Source organism: Ostrea edulis, chromosome 2, assembly GCF_947568905.1.
Source record: "Ostrea edulis chromosome 2, xbOstEdul1.1, whole genome shotgun sequence".
In the NCBI taxonomy this organism is placed as follows: domain Eukaryota; kingdom Metazoa; phylum Mollusca; class Bivalvia; order Ostreida; family Ostreidae; genus Ostrea; species Ostrea edulis.
In genome coordinates this window covers 76,175,607-76,196,076 of record NC_079165.1, presented here as the reverse complement: position 1 = coordinate 76,196,076, position 20,470 = coordinate 76,175,607, and the positions used below count along the sequence as shown (strand labels likewise).

At 34.8% G+C, this 20,470-nt stretch overlaps 1 protein-coding gene across 1 annotated transcript; it reads left to right on the top strand.

The window, feature by feature from the left end:
- Window positions 1-325: 325 nt before the first annotated feature.
- Window positions 326-18,495, top strand: LOC125681621 (probable serine/threonine-protein kinase DDB_G0272092). Its single transcript, XM_056153627.1, has 10 exons — window positions 326-410; window positions 505-550; window positions 1,828-1,870; window positions 4,681-4,832; window positions 6,504-6,703; window positions 7,793-7,926; window positions 8,513-8,624; window positions 14,513-14,663; window positions 17,577-18,135; window positions 18,231-18,495. The coding sequence occupies exons 2-10, from the start codon at window positions 515-517 to the stop codon at window positions 18,278-18,280; spliced, it is 1,437 nt and encodes a 478-aa protein (XP_056009602.1). The 5' UTR covers window positions 326-410; window positions 505-514; the 3' UTR covers window positions 18,281-18,495.
- Window positions 18,496-20,470: the final 1,975 nt, after the last annotated feature.

The following is a 20,470-nucleotide window of genomic DNA, read 5'->3' as shown; positions in this document are numbered from 1 at the left end:
ATAATCTGAATATGCGTTTCTTTTTTTTGTTGAGTATATATCGTTTCGATACCACACAAAGTATTCTACAGTAACTGTAATGAACTACGATATTCAGCTTCCAAGTAAAAAATGATATTAAAAAATTCACTACGAGCGGGCATATAAAATGATTTTAAAAATTCCCTACGAGCAGGCATATGAAAAATGGTTTTGAAATTTACTACATGCACGAACGGGTAAATAGCAATAGGCCACCCAAGAGCTAAACGGCCAATGAGAATTTACATTTAACATATTCATGCAATGGAAACTTAGTATCAGAGTGTCATTGTTGCAATCTTCAGTAGTGATAAAAATACACTTGAATTTGTAAAACTTCTCTATCATTCGTAAGAAGGCTTTCCTACAGAACAGGTCCAGAATCACAGGTATGATTGACAGTATAAGTATGTACGTGTCGGAATGAGTATGCATATCATCAAGTTCCTACTAATGCAAATTCTATAATCATATCCATTTTAGGCAAAAGAAAATGAGGACTATTATTTTATTTCACTGCATCCTATCTGTGAGTATTTCAACAAATACTAAATCTGCTCTAGTTAGAAGTCCTCATACATGTGGTCGGTGTAACAAAATAAAACACGAGAGGTTCATTTACTTTATTTTTCTAACACATGACATGTATTCTACATTTTAATGATCAATTAATCGAACATTTTTGGTTGAAAGTCCTGATATAGAATTCATTTTGTTTACATTTATGGTTTTATTAATACGATTATCAAATCGTTTGAAATTTTTGAATTATCTGAGTATAATTATCTGTTTTGCAAGGGTTATAGGTATTTTGCATCAAGTTCTCTATTCTGTTCCATAACAAAAAACTTCTTTCACTGCAATACAATATACAAATGCACGATAAATTGTTGCTGGTTCCTGCTGACAATATTAGAAACCCTCAATCCCGTCGTGTAATGTTTTACATATTTTCTAAGTTAGGTAAGTTCTACGTTTAGAAATTATTCATATCTTTCCAGCAGTATTTCACCGGTCACCGTAGCCTAGTGGTGAGGGAGTTCGCTCCACGTCCGGAAGTTCCGAATTCGACCCCCACACCGCGTCAAACCTAAGACGTAAAAGCCATTTTGTTTCACACGTGAGATCATACTATTGTGAAACAGATCAATCTATTGTTCTGTTTGTGTTGATTAGGACAGTGGCATGTTTATCAAAAGTTACAATGTCACTCTTCAGAACAAGACTGGCGTCATGGCAATTATCTTTGATTATCAGAAAGTTCATAAACGTTAAAGCGAACATATCTAGGGTATTTTATGTATTTGTATAAGAGTACGAATTTTCTACTTTTGTTGGTTAGAAAATCTCGTGGCAATGGAAAATATTGTCCAAGTCCTCAAATTTCGCCAATGCAGGAGTTACAAAGGAAATGATCACACATCGTGTTTAAAGATAGGGGCAATGCATTATTTACACCTTAGTCCCCATTTACTTTGCATCGTTTCCAACCAGGTCATTTCTCAATACTACATTGTGACTGTACTTCAGGGTCCACGCAATGTCGTTCATTTTTGAAAATACACGAGGGTGATGCTTTACGACAGCAAAGTATTTTCAAACATTTTAATTTCATTTCTTTCGGGGATCTTAGCCGTTAAAATAGACGTACTATATTCATCAACATTCTTACGTATATTGTCATATTTACATCGCATTTAAGAGGAAATGGTTATCAGTACAGTTTGTAGAGACATCGAAGACAAAGACACTGGAGATGGATATATAATACAGAGAAAAGGACATTAGAATATCTCTATTTTTCAGGCATTCACAATCTCCCCGAACGACTGGCAGCATCCACATTACCGTAAGTACACATGTAATAAGCTGGTGTCTACAGTAAGTACACATGTAGTAAGCTGACGTCTATAGTAAATACACATGTAATAAGCTGGTGTCTACAGTAAATACACATATAATAAGCTGACGTCTATAGTAAGTACACATGTAGTAAGCTGACGTCTATAGTAAATACACATGTAGTAAGCTGACGTCTGTAGTAAATACACATGTAGTAAGCTGACGTCTATAGGAAATACACATGTAATAAGCTGGTGTCTACAGTAAGTACACATGTAATAAGCTGACGTCTATAGTAAATACACATGTAGTAAGCTGACGTCTATAGTAAATACACAGTAAGCTGACGTCTATAGTAAATACACCTGTAATAAGCTGACGTCTGTAGTAAATACACATGTAGTAAGTTGACGTCTATAGGAAATACACATGTAATAAGCTGGTGTCTACAGTAAGTACACATGTAGTAAGCTGACGTCTATAGTAAATACACATGTAGTAAGCTGACGTCTATAGTAAATACACATGTAATAAGCTGACGTCTATAGGAAATACACATGTAATAAGCTGGTGTCTACAGTAAGTACACATGTAGTAAGCTGACGTCTACAGTAAATACACATGTAGTAAGCTGACGTCTATAGGAAATGCACATGTAATAAGCTGGTGTCTACAGTAAGTACAGATGTAATAAGCTGGCGTCTACAGTAAATACACATGTAGTAAGCTGACGTCTACAGTAAGCACACATGTAATAAGCTGACGTCTATAGGAAATGCACATGTAATAAGCTGGTGTCTACAGTAAGTACACATGTAATAAGCTGGTGTCTACAGTAAGTACAGATGTAATAAGCTGGTGTCTACAGTAAGTACACATGTAATAAGCTGGTATCTACAGTAAGTACACATGTAATAAGCTGACGTCTATAGTAAATACACATGTAGTAAGCTGACGTCTATAGTAAATACACATGTAGTAAGCTGACGTCTATAGTAAATACACATGTAATAAGCTGGTGTCTACAGTAAGTACACATGTAGTAAGCTGGCGTCTACATTAAGTACACATGTAATAAGCTGACGTCTATAGTAAATACACATGTAGTAAGCTGACGTCTATAGTAAATACACATGTAATAAGCTGACGTCTATAGTAAATACACATGTAGTAAGCTGACGTCTATAGTAAATACACATGTAGTAAGCTGACGTCTATAGTAAATACACATGTAGTAAGCTGACGTCTATAGTAAATATACATGTAGTAGGCTGACGTCTACAGTAAGTACACATGTAATAAGCTGGCGTCTACATTAAGTACACATGTAATAAGCTGGTGTTTACAGTAAGTACACATGTAGTAAGCTGACGTCTATAGTAAATATACATGTAGTAAGCTGACGTCTATAGTAAATATACATGTAGTAGGCTGACGTCTACAGTAAGTACACATGTAATAAGCTGGCGTCTACATTAAGTACACATGTAATAAGCTGGTGTTTACAGTAAGTACACATGTAGTAAGCTGACGTCTATAGTAAATATACATGTAGTAAGCTGGCGTCCACAGTAAATACTCATGTAATAAGATGGCGTCTACGGTTAGATCACATGTACTGCATTCATTACTGATACTACATTTGTTGGGTTCATCATTAAGATGACTACAGGTACCCGTTTTTACATTAGTGCAAAAATATGTTGAACCACAGGGTTTTACAAAGCCATTGAGGTAATGCTGAAAATCAAAACAAACAAATTATATTCATTTGTAAGATTAAATTTTATCTTTAAAATGATAATGTTTTTCCAAACTGATCCCCTGTAACACGTTGGATAGACAACTGATAGATTACCGTCTACACTACTACTCTAAATGCCCCCAGCAGACAAGTAGAGGGAATCTTTTATCTGTCATTTTGTATGATTATGTGCATTTTCTATCAAATATTTTTCAAGTATTTTTTCCATATCTATCACCATTGGGAGATTTAGAAATCTTATCAGTGCCACAAGTTAAATCGCAGTTTGCCTCAAACATTGTTTTACTAATTGTTTGCGCTGAACGTTTCTATGTACATAATATACTGCCCTCAGAGTCAGCCAACACAGGTGTGTTAAATACAAGTCCTTCTCATTTCAACTGTAATTTTGACACACGGGACAGACCCACCAAGGTATGACACGAAACATGCAGATACAGGGGACCCGGACTACTTTGACGAACGTCAAGAACGTTACCACGAAGCCAAAATGACAAATGTTTAGTCTTGTGGTAACATTCCTGACGTCAGATCGGTACATTTGTGTTCAGTTCCCAGTGCAGGTGTAAAGGCAAATTTTGACTCCCATAGAATAATGACCGGGGATCATTTTTCGACGTCGAAAAATGACCCCCATCCATTATTCTATGGGAGTCAAAATTTGCCTCTACACCGGCATTACAGAGTGAGACTTCCCCCATTCTGAAATCCCCTCCCCAAAAATATGGCTGGCAGTACGTAGATGAGACTTCCCCATGTAGAATGGCCTAAAATATAATCAAGATTAGGGCAAGTCTTCAACTAATGGAAACTTTTTTCTAAATGGAAAGCGTTAGGAAAGGGGAATTTGAAATGAATACACTGTTCATTATTGTGTTACTACAGGGTGTTTAGTTTAGTTTAGTTTTGATGTTTTCCGCCATACTCAACAATTTTTCAGTTATCTGGTGGCGCCCAGTTTTTGTTGGTGGAAGAGAGAACCCAGATACGATGTACCCGGGAAGAGACCACCGACCCTCCGAAAGTAAACTGGGGAACTTTCTCACTTACAGGGTGTTTAGAGAATGATTGTATAGAACTGACCGGACTTCACTTTGCAAGCACCATAAAACTGGATGGAGATAGCGGATGTGACGACACGCACTATACAGCACAAACACAACCCGCTATAATTCCTTATAAGTGTTTGAATAATAAAACCGAGGTATGGTATAATTATAGGTTTTAAAGTAATTCCACCCTACTGTGATGTCATCAGATTTTGCAAAATCAATGATTTATTTAGATTTATGCATGATAGGATCATAAATTTTGTTGGAGTCTTTTCCTATAGTTATTGTAAAAAATCTTGTTAAAAATAAAATATTTCGAAAGTCTAAGGTACAGATGAATAATCAATTATACGTATTAAAATATTGAATCCAAGGGTAATAACTCTGTTTCTATTGATTTCTTTATCAAGTCTATTATGCGATAGATTTCCTTTATTTTCTACAGACATTTTGTATAATTTTGTGAAGATAAGAGTTTCATGAAATTGTTATGAATGCTAATATATCGTCATAACCAGTTTGTATGGAATTTTGATAATGCTGTTTAAGGAAAATTGCAATTTTCTGACGGTGATATATGATTCTGTTTAAGTGCGTCTCGCATCTTAAAAAGTGTTATGACCAATGTATTTTATTTGATAATTTGTTAGTTTTAATTCTAATGAATGGAAATAAATACACATTTTAAACTTGTATCAGATAATTGCTGTTATAAAATTTAGAAATTCATTTCAAAATTAAGGATTATCTCCCTCATGCATAGCTCTTATCCTTGGATGAATTTGGCTCCACTGTTTTGGCACGCTGTTTTTGGCTATATTTAGCTCTAAAACTTCATAGTTATTTCGGATTTCAAACATTTCGGTTGAGCATCACTGAAGAGACATTATTTGTCGAAATGCGCAGCTGGTGCATCAAAATTGGTACCGTATAAGTTTTACATTATGACCCCTGGGTCGAGGCCTCTGCTGGTGGACTGTTAGTCCCCGAGGGTCTCTACAGCCCAGTAACTAAGTACTTCGTTACTAGCTTGAAAATACGGATGTATATTTAATTGCTGTTATAAAATTTAGAAATTCATTTCAAAATTAAGGATTATCTCCCTCATGCATAGCTCTTATCCTTGGACGAATTTGGCTCCACTTTTTTGGCACGCTGTTTTTGGCTATATTTAGCTCTAAAACTTCATAGTTATTTCGGATTTTAAACATTTCGGTTGAGCATCACTGAAGAGACATTATTTGTCGAAATGCACATTTGGTGCATCAAAATTGGTACCATATAAGTTTTACATAAAACTACGAGTATGGAGTTACCTTAAGTAATCTTTCAGATCTGCACCGTAATTGATTCAATCATCAACTTGCAATTTCGACTTTGCAATTACTCAATCCATGATATGTGTTCATAAAATCAAAATGTATTTGTTTGCATAAAAATAGACAAGTAAATTTAACGTAAGCTGAATACAAGACAAGGAACGCGATATTGATTAGGCGTACTAATCTGTGGGCGCTGTGTTCCGTTCTGTATCTCCCCTTTCTGTGTATACTGTACAAATTAGCATACTACATGTAGCTTCCAATTCAACATATAGGTGTTTTAGGGTAAGAGAGGTCCACGAGACGTATGGTATCCACCGTGGTGTGAGGTAAGAGAGGTGATACAGGTATTTTAGGAACGACTTGTTCCCCCTGTAGAAGGAATTAACAGTCCGTGATACCCAGAAGAACAAAATCAAATTGCTGATGTACAGGAAATTTTATTTCATGTACTACATAATGAAATATTAACCTATTAATACATGAGTGTTGATTCAATAGGGCTATTCTTCTGTAAATATCATCGTTTACGATCCAATCTTCGATGGAACGAAAAGAGATGTACCAGAAAGCACAACAACAACCGAAACAGCAACTGCAATGTACAGAGGAGGTCATGGTGCTCACAAATTTACCATCATGTGTAAGGACATTCCAAACGACGAAGTCACTCAGAATATTGAACATGTGTTCGACTACGCGTAGGTTTAATTACATACATGTATTCTTATAACACTTTTGAAATTCCAAATAGATGTTTATTATACTGAAACCATTGTGCATTTACATGCTGTCGGTCTTAGCGCCTGGTAGAATCGTATATAGGTGTAGATGATGGGGTGAGCGTCTGGCAGAATCGTACATGTATATAGGTGTAGATAATGAGGTGATACTCCGTTCGGCACAAATAATGCTCCATTATAAGAATGAATCATAACACCTTTGTCAGAAAGAAGAATGGTCATTTATTGAGGAAATATTTGACAAGAGTATTTTAACATATATACAAAGAAATGTGACACACAAATTAACAAATCCGAAAAATAAAAGACAATACAATAAATATAACAACAATGCCCTTGCACCTCTGTCAAACGGTTACTCTTCTATTAAGTGTTGAAAAGAACTTCAACTGAATTTAACTTCATGAAAAGAAGAGTTCTGCTTGCGGATTCCTAAGTTATTTGCTACATGGCTAAAATAAGGTTTAACCTAAAGACAATAGAGTTTCACCGAAATTACCGCCATTATGACGATGGTCCATTCCCTTGTGTTCGACTATATATACTGGGAGCGAAAGCGCTCATGCTTGGAAAAAAATCAATAATTGAATAAGAAAAGTACGAAAACTATCAAAGATATAAATGTGACGAAGTAAATTTAGTTATGCACCATATGTGCATGTATTTTCTTCATTTCAAAAAATACGTGGTACGTGGCTGCCCATTCATCATTCTATTTACAATTACAACATTGAACGCTGAATTTGAGTTTGTAAAACTTGAATGATAGAGACTGCAAAAAATGTATGTTTTCGGTAGAATTAGCGGGATAGTACAATACGTTATTCCTTCATAAGTTTAAAGACTTACAAAGTAATGACTCTTGTATCCAGAAGAACATAATCACCGTCACGTCCACTAAATACATGTATGAGAAGAATTTAACCCTAATCGTTATACAAATATACATGTAACGATATTTATTATTATTTTTTTTTATTATTATTTTATTATTTTTTTTTTTTTTTTGGAAAAATGCAAATGAATAATAAATCTCTTCAATTTCAGGGATTCTGGCGATCCCGACACAGAGGCCAATGATATAGAGATGCGATTTAAGGACGATAATAGCATGGAGGCTCAAGACATCAACAATATCTACATAGGAACACAATTTTACATGTATATCAAATACATTGGAAGTGAGTCCCCCCCCCCCCCCCCCCGATTATCTCTTTTTAAAATATGTTTGAATACCATGAAAAACAATGCACGAAAAAAAAAATGTTTAGTCAGAGTCCCAATTCAATATAGCCTTATGAATTTTGACGACGTTATCACGGTGTTTTTTTTTTTTTTTTTTTGTTGTTGTTGTTTTTTCAATTTTAACATTGTGTCGTCAGAAATATATCTGCCGAAACGATGCCCATATGATAAATTTTAAAAATAACTAGTTTAGCAAAACGTAGATATGGTGCTGTATTGTATGGATTATTCATACACTTGGGATCGATTGTAAATGTTCTAGGATTAAACGTACGTCATATACTTTTTTAAAACTCCGTATGAGAACTTCAGATACACTCTTCATCTTTAAAAGCAAAATCGCAAAAGTTAAGTTTTAAAGTAAATTGCAAAACTTTCGCATTTGAAAGTGTCACTGTTTTTAATATGCTATTTTGCTCAATATTTCCATCGAAACACAATCGTATTCTAATGTTTCAGCTTAAAAGCGTAAAATTGAGCATGATTCAGATTCTGTTAACTCTTCTGTCTTTTGACATACAGCACAACAGTATTGGGTGGTTCCGGAAAAATGTGAGGCATTCGAAGGAATGACTGTCCCTGGAGACCCAAATGTAGGATCTAGTAACTCCGAAGAGTTGTGGAATTCTACACAGTGAGATAGTTTTGATAATGTGGAATACTTTATTCGCCATTTGAGCTGATACCAATAAGAATTAACCCCTGAATAGGTTCAGGGATTTTAAAAGGGGCATTAGCTGTCAAAGTGATAACAACCCTTTTTTTCGCAAAATCTCTCATTGGCATAGGAGTATATATTAAAGGGACATGGACACGTTTTGAGCTGAAAATTGTCAAATTTGATTCTCCAATTTTATGTACAATGCTTAACTAAAGTATTTCTAATTGCCAACCAAAATTTGAATATCGGTTGTTGCATTACAGGTGAGATACAGTACTCACGATTCTTTGTTGTGTAAACAAGGCTCGTGTCATGTTTTGTTGACATATAGGCTGCTTAATAGAAAATATAATGTTTAAAACAAAATGAGATGTGACGATCACTAGAAACTGTTTAGCTGTGTTAAGAATTAACTTGTAAATTGAAAAAAATCTGCTCTGATGGAACTTTTATTAGTATATTTAACCCACATGTATGTAAACTAAAACATGGCACGAGCCTTGTTTACATAACAAAGAATTGTGAGCTCTGTATCTCCCATATACCTCGACAACTGACATTCAAAGTTTCGCTGACCATTAGAAATACCTTTGTTAAGCATTCTAAACATTAAAACTAGAAAAATAAAATTTGAATATTTTCAGCTCAAATCGTGTCCTTGTCCCTTTAATGACTGATTAAAAACATTTATTTTGTACAAAAACAAGAGAAACCTAGTAAAACTACGTTAGATAACCGATTTTAGTGTAACAAAATGATATACATGTATAGAGAATTTTTTTTATCTTACACGGCAATATTTATTTAATCACCAAAATCACATATCCATGTGCCTGCTTTGAAGTTGAAAATTGTTTGAAATAATTAAAGAAGCATATACACGATTTAAGCTGATTTTTGTTTTTCCTTTTTAATGTTTACAATGCTTAACTAAGGTATTTCTAATGATCAGCAAAAATTGTGAATGTCAGTAGTCAAGGTACAATGGAGATACAGAGCTCACAATTCTTTGTTATGTAAACAAGGCTCGTGTCATGTTTTTTTTTTACATAGGTTAAATAAACTAGTAAAAGTTTCGTTTAAAGCAGATTTTTCAAATTACAAGTTCATTCTGAACACAATTAAACAGCCTCTAGTGTATGTCACACCTCATTTTGTTTTAAACATAATTTCTGTCAAGCAATCAATATGTACAACAACAAAAAAAGCAATAGCCTTGTTTACATAACAAAGAATTGTGAGTGCTGTTTCTCACCCGTAACTCAACAACTGACATGTTCAGTTCAAATCGTGCCCATGCCCCTTTAAATACTGGTGTTATTACTGAGATATATGATATAGAGCAATTTTTATTTACTTGAATTTTTGGTGACAAAATGACAGCTGATGCCCCTTTGATATTGCATGTAACACAGTGGGGTATATACATGTCATTCAAAATAATAATATTTTGTGGAGTCCCAAAATACATTAAAGATAGATTTATGAAAGGTGAAGATAACGAACTGTGATCAATCTCATAACTCCTATAAGCAATACAAAATAGAGAGTTGGGCAAACATGGACTCCTGGATATACCAGAGGTGGAATATGGTGCCTAAGAGTCGTAAGCATCTCCTGTCGACCGGTCACACCCGCCGTGAGCCCTATATCTTGATTAAGTAAACGGAATTATCCGTAGTCAAAATCAGTGTGCCAAGAACGGCCTAACAATTGGCACGAAACACGTCAGACAGCATTTAACCCAATAATAGGTTGTATAGGCAAACTAAATCGTTATAACGATCATAGAATTTGCGAAAGGCTGATTTTAATCTATAGGAACAATATAAATCACCGAGTACACAAATCAGTATTTGACAACACTAGAGATATAATCTATACATATCATTTTCATCACTAATGCTGTTTCTTTTCGAACAATTGTAGCTGGTTAACAAATTCGTCAAATACCACAATGCATGTCAGAATCACAGCATACAACTATCAACCCGTCATTTTGAGCATCCCCTCTTTTTGGCGAGCCAAAGGTCAATCGAAGAGCTGAGGATATGTCTAAATTCGCGGTACTTTACTTATAACTGGTGACATTTGAATATGAGTGAAAATTTCTCGACTGGACGTGAAACAAACAACAATACACGAGGGCATAGTTCATGAGGCGCACTATCAAGTGTGCAGACGTAAACTATTGATGTTCATACCCTCATGCATTTAGAAAAATGAAATTTATAGTTTATAGTTGTATTTTACTTTGATTCCTTAATTTGATATCCCCATCCGTTAAGATAGTCGGATTATGATTATTAAGATCTGTACGCACATTGTTCACATTCACGAGGAAAATGGCTATCATTTCAATTGGTAAAGGTATCAAAGGCAAAAACATTGGAAATATAAGTTATTCAAAGCAATAACAGCTGTAAGCGGCGGCAAATTTTAGATGCAGAATTTATGCAATTTGTTATATCATCTTGTGTTCATCTGGAAAAGGTTAACTGATGGTTACATTGTAGAATGTTAAACTTCGCATGTAATTAGCGTAAACCTGACAAATACAACCCTGTGGTATCCTTTTGTTAAAAATCGTCATTTCACTGAACAATATATTTCGGCAAGTATTTTACAAAGATACCCGATCATCACGGAAGCGCGTGCGAGGTGCTTTAAACAAATTGGTATCAAAATTACGATTGGGGGCAAATGTCCGTTTTTTATACAAATTAATTTCAAATTATATATTGTGAACCTATTTGTAGGACACAATACCAGTCGGAACAATGCTGAATGTTTCATTCATAAAAACGTTCACGAAGAGTAGGAAAACGTCATCGTCTGATACCCTTGGTTGATTACACTTCCTCCTCTCTCTGAATGAAACGTAATCAACCGTGAGCATTCGACGATGGGAAAACGTAAGTGTACATAAAGTTTACCCGTCATGCAGAGTCCTGGACAAAGGAACGTTCGTTTTGAATTATAAGTTGTCGCGTAAGGCAATCCAAATACTGATCTTTAATATAAATCTTATATTTTACTAATTCTATGGTTAATTTAGACATTTTACCTCGCTTTCCAGTCAACAAATGTTTGCGCATGTGCAGGACTTCTTCGATGAACGTTACCATGCAAACATCACTCATGGAAATACTGTATTGCAAGACAATATTTATTTTATTTCTTAAAAAAAAAAATCCAACAGGACTCAAATTTTGTTATGTTGCAGATTTATGCATTATATTACCATAAATTTTGTTGGAGTCTTTTCCAATGGCTATTGTAAAAATTCTTGTTAAACATAAAATAATTCAAAAGTCTGAGTTATATTTAGATAATCAATAATATGTTTCAAAATATTGAATCCAAGGGCAATAACTCTGTTTTATTGAATCCTTTAACACTTTCATTTTGCGATAGATTTTCCAGAAATTTTGAATAGTTTTGTAACGAAACACTTTCATGAAATTATTATGAATGCTATGGCCTACATTTTTCATAACGCTATGCGAGTTATTCCCCCCTGATTACATAAGGCGCGCAGCAAATTGCGGTCCTCAGTTGACGGTGCCATATAAGGAATAAATAGAAAACTTACAATTTTTGATTGCAATAAATTGTCAGTTAAGGAATTTTTCTAAGAATTAAGTGTAATGACTTTAAAAAATAGTATAATTGAACAAAATATCTTCGTAACTAATTACTTTTATATGCGTCCCTTGTGTGGTTTTCTCGCAAGCAATGCATGGTCATGATGTAATAAAGCATGTAAATATTACCTAGACCTCAATTTCTTTAGATCAGAATCATGGTGTCCTTAGTATATCAGCAATTCTTCATTATTGATTTTTATCAATATTTTCGACAACCAAAACACAAAATATATGCAATACGATATGCCTAAAAACACATGTAAAACCAACGCATACATGTACATGTACATTATAAAGTTATCGTTTCACACTGAACAAAACTACTTGTTACTAAATGTACAATAGGTGCCAATGAATAAGGCATGTTGATTATTTTGAATTGGTATGTCTAGTGTATATTTTTGTTAAAATATTTTTTCGCGTGTGATTCATTCTCTTGAAAGTTAGATTTTGTGTACATCAACTTACACCTCTTCTTGCACTTCAATTACTCAAATGAGCACAAAAACAATCATCAGGCTCCTAGCAACAATGGGTCTGCCTCCTCTTATTATCACATACAAACTTGGTTATTTTTACGTGCAGAGAGAGATCTATAGTCGGATAGGCCGCCACCCCCCCCCCCCCAATAAAAAAAAGCATTGTCGGGAATGGTAGTGGAAATGTTAAATTTAACCAATGAATAGAACTGAAAAATCAACCCTTGCCGCCTTCCTTCTCGAGCATAATATATGCTTTCATTGTGCTTTTAATTCTAGGTGTCTGTTGTTTTAATAACATATTACTATTGAACTCCTCGGTATTATATACACCTGTTAAAACTTGGTATACTATAGAATTTGATAACAAGCTTTATCATACACTGTTTGTTAATACTATTTGTGTGAAGCTTAGGACCGCAATCGTAAGCGCTCCCCCATCTTCCGGTGTAAGGGTTACAAGTGCAAAAATGTAGGCCATTATATCGTTTTAACCAATTTTTGTGAAATCTTAATGATGCTGTTGAAGGAAAATAGCAATTTTCTGACATTTTTATATGATGTTGTATATGTATATCTCGCATCTTAAAAAGTGTGATGACCTAATATGTTGTTTTGTTTTTTTTTTGATAATTTATTAATTTTTACTCTAATAAATTGAAAAAGATACACATTTCAAACTTTTATCAGATGATAATGCGAGTATGGAGATACCTTGACAAAAACTCGTTGCTGATTAAGATAATGTTACTGTAACTTACTTAGATGGTTGCGCACCCCAGTCACAATTACAGGCCCTCTGCAGCTGGGTACCCCTCATATGTATATTATAGAAAGGCTTCTAACTCCTTTTACAGGGTGCCCAATTTTGGCGATTAAAAATAGTCAATGAAAGGCATTTTGTACCGCACTCTCTAGCTTTCGATTTGTATATAACTTATCGAGATTTTCACTAGCTGTCGTAATAAAAAATGAAATTACTTTCTGCGATATTCATCAATCGATTAAAAAATTACATGTTCATTTTACTCAAATTAGCCTGGTGTCTCAGAACGCTCCACTATTCACGTGTATGTGGACAATATCTGCAATACAATGTACAAATTATGCATCTTATAACATTCATCTAATAACATTTTGAAGTTGATAAAACTCGCCTCAAGTCGAACGTACTTGTATGAAATGGTTCCAACAGAAAAGTTTATATAACTCCGTTTACCTGATCAAGATATAGGGCTCACTGGAGGTGTGACAGGTCGACAGGGGATGCTTACTCCTCCTAGGCACCTGATCCTACCTCTGGCTGTTTGCCCAACTCTCTATTTTGTATTGCCTATAGGAGTTATGAAATTGATCACTGTTCGTTATCTTCACCTTTCATCCATTTCCTCGACTGTTTTTGGCAACCGATGGGAATACATAAACGTCTGTAAAGAAGCTGTGTGATAATCAAATGGGCGTTTAGAAATGGACATCAGTTGAAAAGTACAGCGAAAGAAAACGATACTATTTCAGCCTTGTGATAGGAGCTGTAAACAGTTTCTTTGTCCCCCAAAATTTCATTAAACATATTCATTGCTCGTGAAAATAACACACACAAGCGCGCGCGCGCGCGTACCCCCCCCCCCTCCCAACACACACACACACACACACACATGTACATTCTCAAGTTATATGTTTTCTCCCTCAGCACATGTTGATCTTGTTAATATGTCTTTCTAATTTCTAACAGATATGGATGTGTGAAAAATCATTCACTTATTGATTCTTTTGAAAGAGTGAATGCAACCCTAATATATGCAAAGATGTATGGTTTTCGATTCCCTCACGATGATTACATAACGATTGGATGTGATGTTCGACTGTATTCTCAAGAGAGGAAGGTAACCTCTCTCTCTCTCTCTCTCTCTCTCTCTCTCTCTCTCTCGTTTGTTTATCTGGCAATGTAAGAGAACGAAACACATTATTGTTTATATTTAGACTAGAGCCAACACTATATTAGCTGGAATACCATTTTTATGCCCTGGGATCGAAGATCAGGGCATATTGTTTTTGTCCTCGCTCTGTCATTCTGTCTGAAACTGTAACCCTGCTAATAACTTTTGAACAGTAAGTGCTAGAACTTTGATATTTCACGTGAGTATTTCTTGTGACAAGACCTATCCGTGGGTACCAACATTCCTGACCCTGTGACCTTGACCTTGGCATTTCACCTACTTTTTAAAAACTGACATTTGTCATAACTTCTAAATGATAAATATTAGAGCTTTCATATTGCACATGAGCATTTCTTGACAAGATCTTTCTACTTGTACCAAGATATTTGTCCTTGTGACTTGGCCATCTTTGGAATTGGCCATTATCGGGGGCATTTGTGTTTCACAAACACATCTTGTTAGTTCTGTAATATATAATTGTACATACACATTACGAAACAGAATCTAGAGGTCTTGTATCCCGAAGATACAATTCTATTATATTTTTACTTCATCTTTAAACAACTCTAGCAAAACAACTCGGTTTTCCCTGAATAGTATGATATAAAACATTTTACGAACTGTAAATGAGTCTGTTCAGAAAATGCGAATTGTGCATTTCTATTTTTTAGTAAAATTACGAGAGAGAAAAATTAGCACTTCCTGTGTGGCAGAATACTTTGGATCATCTGGTTAAAATCTTAACACATGCCTTCTTTCGATCTCTGTAACTTTCAAAGTGAATCTTGGAAATCGCAGGAATTATATCATAAACCAAAGATATAAAATCGCTACAGTTTGTTCAGCTAGTGCTTGAAGGTTTACTTCATATCATACAAAATGTGTTTTACAATGTACATGTATTATATCTATTAGAACCATAAATTGCACAATGAATATATCATGTTGTAATAATGAATAGAGGAATATATATAGGTCGAACTCGGAGTATGTATTGAATAAGACAAAATCGGTCAGCTCGCTTATAACATAAAAAGAATACATATATGAATCGCCATGAAATGCGTATTAATTCTTGAAATTGTATATTATGTTGATTTCACATAAAGCGGGGCATAGATATAGAGAGTATATTATGTTTAACCAATAAGCATAAAATGGCCCGGACAATAATATATAATCAATGTTGACAGTTAACAACACGAATATAGGACAGGTTGATGTAAAATCTTCAAATTGAATGAATAAAACAAACGTAATACAAATACCAACACAACTCTCGGGGAAAAGTCAAAGTATTGAAGTTACTGTCACGAGCTGATGGTACGATGTATAAATTACCCACAATTCTAAGATTAAAATGGAAATGCGAATTTTCTTTCTTGCAATGGAACTGAGTATTTGTGTTGCTTACTTATCTTTTAATGTAGTCTGAATACTGGGTATGATCAGCTTCATTGTCATTATGCAAGCAATAGATTATGCAAATTATATCTTTTCTCTGTTCTGAAGTAAGGAAATTCGTGATATAGACGTGTAATTAATAGATCAATCACTTTCCATGCAATTATTAACACATCATTTTAATCAAATGAAATTATTTGGATTTTTTGCGAGGAAGGAGATATAAAAAGAAATATTGTGAAAATGATTGTTCACCAAACAAATCCGCATGGTGTGTTTGAATATGTAAAGTTAGGAAAACTAGTTTCCAATGACTGAATGACAATTTATGTCTTTTCTAGTATTCCATCGATGTATACAGAAATGTTCTGTCTTATTACCAAAATTGGAACATGAAATCGCATAAACATTCGGGTGAGAAAAACCTTTCAGTGTCATCTTTTTAAACGGCGATTGATTACCCGATTCACTATCAGCGCGGGAATTTTATCTACTCTGTGTGGGGTGGGGGTGTTCCTCATTTACATACGTTACTCCGTTTTGTTGTGATTTTGACATGAACAACAACAACCATTCATATACGTCACTAGTTTTAAATAAGAATTTTTTTTTGTATTTAATCGATACAAAATTTTCTATTGTCTAACTTCATCATATAAAAATATTATTTCTTGCTCAATAAAATGTGAGCCTGGACAGCACGTTTTGGTTTCTGGTTCATGTTGGTATGTTTTTATTGGTTCACATGCTATTTTAGAAACCTCACAAAGGGTGCTGTACGGGAGCGAGATACATGTATATCCTAATGAGGAAGTTCTTGCTCAATTTGAAATTTGGACCAGACTGCCCTCTGAATATAAACTCTAGCTACATAGCGTCACTAAGATACATGTATATATCTGCACCCGTGCAGATGTCCAAACATAATCAGAGACGTGTGTGTGCGTGTGCGCGCGCGTGCGTGCGTGCGTGCGTGCGTGTGTGTGTGTGTGTGTGTGTGTGTGTGTGTGTGTGTGTGTGTGTGTGTGTGTATGTGTGTGTGTGTCGATATGAATTCAATTGCTCTCTCTCTGAACATGCACACTTTATTACATAATTTGTGAGTACATGCATCTTAATAGTCAACACTAATAAATGAATACATTCTATAGTCGACATCATGCTTCGGGCGCACCATGGTGGTATATTTCCTTACAGTGACGGGATTGTACTAGACCTATCATGTGTATATACTGGTGTGTTAATTAAGTGTTGATTTGCAATGTTCTGTTGATATGCAAAATGTTGTTGATTGTCGTGCTGACTTATAGAACTTATAAGTTGTCTTACAGCCTACTGTTTTAACGTGTAATTGTACAAGCCATGGCCAAAGACCTGGAATAAGTAGTAAAATCAATGTTTTTCTTTTATTTCCACTGTGCTACTCCGAGACTATTCAACATTATTTTTATCTAGAGTGTATGCACGAATCGCATAACTACAACTGCTGCAATTCCAACTCCAGCTACAAACACAACCACAACTCCAATAACAACTACAACCAACCCAACCACAACTCCAATAACTGCAACCAACACAACCACAATAACAACTCCAGCTACAACCACAGCTCCAACTACAACCACCACACCTACAACTACAACCACCACACCTACAACTACAACTACAACCACCACACCTACAACTCCAATAACAACTACAACCAACACAACCACAATAACAACTCCAGCTACAACCACAGCTCCAACTACAACCACCACACCTACAACTCCAGCTCCAGCTCGAGCACCAACTATAACTGCAGCCACAACTTCAGCTCCATCTACAACTACAATATCAAATCCAGCTACTGCTTCAACTTCAGCTGCGGGAAGAAAACGTCGATTACTGCAATCAAAATATAGACGTCACAAAAGGAACAATGGAAATGCAAACCGACAGACTCGTTTTGTTTTTAAAAAGATTCGAGTGCTTGACATAAAATCAGGAAATAAAGGCCACCAACATAACAACTGTGAGTATCATCACCTACTAATCATACATTACACGTATATTCTAGTGATGAATTGATACTGTTTGTGGATAATGAAGCAAATATCCTTGTTACAGGTGGACTTTCTGTTTGGATTATTGCACTGATCTCATTTACTTTGTGTTGAAAGTGGGTCTTGTTGTAAATACCTGCAATGGATAACAAGGTTTGTGGTTATCTAAAATGCTGGAACCGGTTTTGATTTAGTACAGCAATTTGTAAGTGAGAACTGACTCCTGACTTTGACCAATATTTTGTCAGTAATACGAGTACATGTATGCTGTTTGATTGTATACAATACAAATTTATTCCTTATCATGAATTAAAGAATTTGACATCTTACATGTATTTTAGAATCATTTAATTTTACATGTTTACACGCCTTTTCATTAGTTAAAAAATTATTGGAATATCGTATGCCAACGAAAAAACAACAACAAAAGGCCGGAACTACTTTCTATTGGAATGTTGGGGATTCCTCTGGATGCTTCGTATTTATATATAGATTAAGGAATCCTGCAAAGAATAATTCTATCGATCTATATAAATTTATCAAACAAACACAAACAAATATCAAATATAGATAATAACTAGACACGATCTCGTTGCGAGCAACGAGTAGGTCTTCTGTCCGATTTGTTGATGCACTCGGAGTTAAAAAAAAAAAAAAAAAAGACAAATGAGTCCCAATTTAGTTTCCGACTTTAAGACACTTTAGATATAATCAACTTTTCATATCATAAGCTTCTGAAGCAAAGTTGCGGTGAAATTCGTTTGAAATTCGACTCTCCAGGCGAGCCATAAGGCCCGCGGGCCTATTTCTTGATGTCATTTGTTAGCCCTCTATAGACTCAACAACTTTAGTTCTATATGTCTTTACAAAATATTTACCTGTAAAAAGTTATTGAGATCGACCGATATCGACAAAAAATCGACTCTACAGGCGAGCCATTAGGACCATAGGCCTATTTCTTGATATCAATCGATAGATCTCGATAAACTGAACAACTTTTGTTCAATATGTCCTTACAAAATATTTACCAGTTACAAGTTTTTGAAATCGACTGATATCGACAAAAATCGACTCTACAGGCGAGCCATGAGGCCCACAGACCCATTTTTTGATATTGATCGATAGGTTATGACACATTGAACAACTTTTGTTCAATAATGCTTTTCAAAAAATATGTCGTTTTAAAGATATGAGGCGTCAAATATTTACGATTTTGGCCCTTAAAATCTCTAATTACGTAACATATGACCTACTTTTTGATTTGATAAGATCAAGCTCGTTGAGATGAACATTTCCGCTTCTACAACTTATTATAAAATATTAATAGTTTCTGAGATATTCTCAAAAACATTTGGACCCTTCTGAACCCCTAATTTAAAGGGCCAGCCCGTTTTGCTTGATATCGTAAGAAAGGCCTTGTCATTTGAAACATTTTTTGCTCAACAAGTATTTAGAAATTCTTTACCGTTCTCCAGTTATCTCTACAAGAAATATTTAGGGGCCAAACTGTAGCTCCCTAACGGGGCCACATAGGGAAAAAACGAAATGTACATATTGTTTAGATTATCATTCTGAACAACTTTTGTTCAATAATGCTTTTCAAAATATTTGTCGTTTTCAAGATATGAGGCGTCAATTATTTATGATTTTGGCCCTTAAAATCCCTTATTACGTAACATATGACCTACTTTTTGATTTGATAAGAACAAGCTCGTTTAGATGAACATTTCCGCTTCAATGACTTATTACAAAATATTAATAGTTTCTGAGATATTCTCATAAACCTTTGGACCCTTCTGGGCCCCTAATTTAAAGGGTCAGCCCCTTTTGCTTGATATCGTAAGAAAGGTCATGACATTTCAAACATTTTTTGTTCAACAAGTATTTAGAAATTCTTTACCGTTCTCGAGTTATTTCTAGAAGTAATTTTTAGGGGCCAAACTGTAGCTCCCTAACGAGGCCACATAGGGTAAAAACGAAATATGCATATTGTTCAGATCATCATTCTGAACAACTTTTGTTCTTTATTGCTTTTCAAAATATTTGTCGTTTTCGAGATACAAGGGGTAAAAAATTTATGGTTTTGGCCCTTAAAATCCCTTATTACGTAACATATGACCTAAATTTTTATATGAATAGATTTGGATTGTTGACATAAACATTTTTTGTTCTTTGACTTATACCAAAATATTAACGATTTTTGAGATATTTGATCTAGACTTTGAGCCCTTCTAGATCCCTAATTTAAGGGGCTAGCCCCTAAATCTTGATATTTTCGAAAAGATCTCGTAAATGTGCACAACT

Coding starts and splice junctions, on each gene's coding strand:
- LOC125681621 (XM_056153627.1), top strand. CDS start 515: ATGAGGACTATTATTTTATTTCACTGCATCCTATCT. Junction 6,704..7,792: donor GAACATGTGTTCGACTACGC/GTAGGTTTAATT, acceptor CTTCAATTTCAG/GGATTCTGGCGATCCCGACA. Junction 7,927..8,512: donor GTATATCAAATACATTGGAA/GTGAGTCCCCCC, acceptor TTTGACATACAG/CACAACAGTATTGGGTGGTT.